This window comes from Salvelinus sp. IW2-2015, unplaced genomic scaffold, assembly GCF_002910315.2.
Source record: "Salvelinus sp. IW2-2015 unplaced genomic scaffold, ASM291031v2 Un_scaffold2613, whole genome shotgun sequence".
In the NCBI taxonomy this organism is placed as follows: Eukaryota; Metazoa; Chordata; class Actinopteri; order Salmoniformes; family Salmonidae; genus Salvelinus; species Salvelinus sp. IW2-2015.
The window spans coordinates 88,711-92,067 of record NW_019943921.1 but is presented as its reverse complement, the minus strand read 5'-3'; the positions used below and the strand labels follow the sequence as shown (position 1 = coordinate 92,067).

The 3,357-nt window shown below is 58.1% G+C and overlaps 1 protein-coding gene across 1 annotated transcript; it reads right to left on the bottom strand.

Annotated features, from left to right (window-relative positions):
* Positions 1 to 243: 243 nt before the first annotated feature.
* LOC112074386 (uncharacterized) lies at positions 244 to 2,894 on the bottom strand. Its single transcript, XM_070440505.1, has 2 exons — positions 1,437 to 2,894; positions 244 to 1,062 (listed from the first exon to the last, which is right to left on the bottom strand). Exons 1-2 carry the CDS (start codon positions 2,892 to 2,894, stop codon positions 244 to 246), a joined length of 2,277 nt encoding a protein of 758 aa, XP_070296606.1.
* Between the last annotated feature and the right edge of the window lie 463 nt (positions 2,895 to 3,357).

Here is a 3,357-nt window from a genome sequence, read left to right as displayed (position 1 = left end):
AGAGAAGAGAAGAGAGACGAGAGAAGAGGAGAGAGAGAGAGAGAGAGAGAGAGAGAGAGAGAGAGAGAGAGAGAGAGAGAGAGACGAGAGAGAGAGAGAAGGATGAGAGAGGACCAATTCTTCCTTGTTACACAGCCAAAAATCAATCAATTAGCCTGTCAGACCTACAGAGCCCAGGGGGTTGGAGGAGAATTTATACAATACAAAGGTGGGTATATTCATGGGAAGAAAGATGGATAAGGGCTAGATGGGATAGAGTAGTTGAGATGGGGTGTGGTAGGATGAGCAGTGTGAGAATGGTGGTGAGGTAGTGTGAGATGGGGTGAGGTGGGGTTGAGGCAGGATGAGGCAGGGTGAGGTGGGCGTGAGGTAGGATGAGGCATTGGGAGATGGGGTGAGTAGTTGGAGGGTGAGGGAGGGTGAGAGGTGTGGGCAGTGAGGTGAGGTTGAGTAGGATGGGCAGGGTGAGGTGGGTTGAGGTAAGGATGAGAGACGGGTGTGAGATGGGTGAGGAGGTTGAGATGGGGTTGAGGGGGTAGCAGGGATGAGGCAGGTTGTTGGTCGAGGGGGCTGGGAGGTAGGCGTTGAGATTGGGGTGAGGTGGGGTGAAGGATGAGGCAGGGTGAGAGTGCGGTGAGGTATGTGATGAGGAGGAGGGGCTGGGGAGGTAGGTTGAGATGGGGTGAGGTGGGGGTGAGGTAGGATGAGGCAGGGTGAGATGGGGAGGTAGGTTGAGATGGGGTGAGGTAGGATGAAGGCAGGGTGAGATGGGGTGAGGTAGGATGAGGGCAGGGTGAGATGGGGTGAGGTAGGATGAGGCAGGGTGAGATGGGGTGAGTAGGATGAGGCAGTGAGATGGGGTGAGGTGGTGAGGAGTGTGAGATGGGGTGAGGTAGGATGAGGCAGGGTGAGATGGGGTGAGAGGTAGGATGAAGCAGAGGTGAGATGAGGTGAGGTGGGTGTGATGTAGGATGAGGCAGGGTGAGATGGGGTGAGGGTAGGGTTGAGGATGGGCGTGAGTGGGGTGAGCAGGATGAGGCAGGTGTGGGTGAGGTGATGGGCCTTGAGGCAGGATGAGGAGGTTGAGATGGGGTGAGGTGGGGTGACGTAGGATGAGGCAGGGTGAGATGGGTGAGGGGTGAGATGGGATGAGTAGATGAGGAGGGAAGATGGGGTGAGGTAGGTTGAGATGGGGGAGGTGTGGGTGAGGTAGGATGAGGCAGGGTGGATGGGTTGAGGTTAGGGTGACGTAGGGTGAGATAGGATGAGGTAGGTGAGGTGGGTGAGGTAGGTTGAGGTAGGGTAAGATGGGGTGAGGTAGGTTTGAGATGGGTGAGGTTGTGGTGAGGTAGGATGAGGTAGGGTGAGATGGGGTGAGGTAGGTTGAGATGGGTGAGGTGCGGGTGAGGGAGGTGAGGCAGGGTGAGATGGGGGACGGTTAGGTTGAGATGGGTGAGGTAGGATGAGGCAGGGTGAGATGGGGTGAGGTGGTTGAGATGGGTGGGTGGGGTGAGCAGGATGAGCAGGGTGAGGTGGGTGAGGTAGGATGAGGCAGGGTTGAGATGGGGTGAGGTAGGTTGAGATTGGGGTGAGGTGGGGTGAGCAGGATGAGGCAGGTTGAGATGGGGTTGAGGTGGCCTGAGCAGGATGAGCAGGTTGAGGATGGGGTGAGGTAGGATGAGGCAGGGTGAGATGGGGTGAGGTAGGATGATGGCAGGGTGAGATGGGCGGGAGGTAGGATGATGCAGGGTGGATGGGCGGGAGGTAGATGAGGCAGGTGAGGTGGGTGAGTAGGATGAGGCAGGGTGTGAGATGGGGTGAGGTAGGGTGAGGTGGGTAGATGGGTGTAGGTAGTGAGATGGGGGAGTGTGGTGAGGTAGGATGAGGCAGGGTGAGATGGGTGAGGTAGGTTGAGATGGGGTGAGGTGGGGTGAGGAGGATGAGGCCAGGGTGAGAGGGGGAGGTAGGTTGAGATGGGGTGGACGGTGGAGATGAGGCCAGTTGAGATGGGGTGAGGTAGGTTGAGATGGGGGAGGTGGGGTGAGGGCAGATGAGGCAGGGGAGGTGGGGTGGGTAGGATGAGGCAGGGTGAGATGGGGTGATGGTCGGTTGAGATGGGGTGAGGTGGGGTGAGGCATGGATTGAGGTCCAGGGTGAGGGGGGTGAGGTAGGATGAGGCCAGGGTGAGGTGGGTGAGGTAGGATGAGGCAGGGTGAGATGGGTTGAGGTAGGTTGAGATGGGGTGAGGTGGGGTGAGGCACGAGATGAGGCGGTTGAGATGGGGTGAGGTGGCCTGAGGCAGGATGAGGCAGTTTGAGATGGGGGTGTGGGGAGGTTGGAAGGCTGAAGATCGGGTAGGATAGGAGGGCAGGAGGTGTTGAGATGGGGTGAGAGATAGGAGTGCGAGGCAGGCGGGGAGGTGAGGTTGTTGAGATGGGTGAGGCTATGGTGATGAGGCAGGAGTGGCAGATGGGTGTAGATGAGAGGGTGAGATGGGTGAGTAGGTGACAGTGAGATGGTGGGTTGATAGCTTGAGATCGGGAGGTGGTAAGGCAGGGTTTAGATTGGCGTGAGGTAGGATGACGGCCAGGGTGAGATGGATGGTTGACAGCTGCGTAGGTGGATGAGGCCTGCGGTGAGTGGGGTGAGGTATAGGGTGAGGTAGGATGAGGCAGGTGTGAAGATTGGGGTGGAGGTAGCTTGAGATGGGTGAGGTCGGGGTTGAGGCAGGAATGAGGGCAGGGTGAGATGGGGTGAGGTGGCCGAGGAGGATCAGAGGTGAGTGGGTTGAGGTGGGGGTGAGGTAGGAATAGGATCGGATGCAGTAAGGTGGAGATGGGGTGAGCTATGAGGTGATCGAGATAGTGCGTGACGATGGGCGTCAGGTTTCGCATGGGGGTGAGGCTAGGATTGAGGCACGGTTGACGCGTTTCGCAAGGGTAGGTGGCTAGGCAGGATGACGGCAGTTGAGATGGGGTGAGGTGGCGGTGGTAATAGGATGAATTGGCGGAGGTAGGATCGGCGGCGCGTGAGATGGTAGTGGATGATCGGTAGAGAGGGCGAGTAATCGAGGTGAGGTGGGGTGAGGTAGGAGAGGCAGTGAGATGGGGTGAGGGTGAGTGGAAGAATGGGGGAGTAGGTTGAGATTGGGGGAGGGGTGAGGTAGGATGAGCAGGTAGGGGTTGAGGCTAGGTTGGATGGGGTGACGGTGGGGAATACATGAGCAGGAGATCTGGAGCTGGTAAGGCGTGGGTGAGCAGGTAGAGGGTGAGAGTGAGGGGTGAGGGGGGTGAGAGGATGAGGCAGGGTGTGAGAGTGGGGTGAGGTAGCTGAGAGGGATGGGGCAAAAGGAGGGAG

Excerpts from the sequence above, each read along its gene's own strand:
- LOC112074386 (XM_070440505.1), bottom strand. The coding sequence starts at position 2,894 with ATGCGAAACCTGACGCCCATCGTCACGCACTATCTCGATCACCTCATA. Across the intron at positions 1,063-1,436 it reads TCACCCATCTCAACCTAACC|GCCCATCACCTCACCCACAC; the intron begins GTCCCCCATCTC and ends TCCTGCCTCAAG.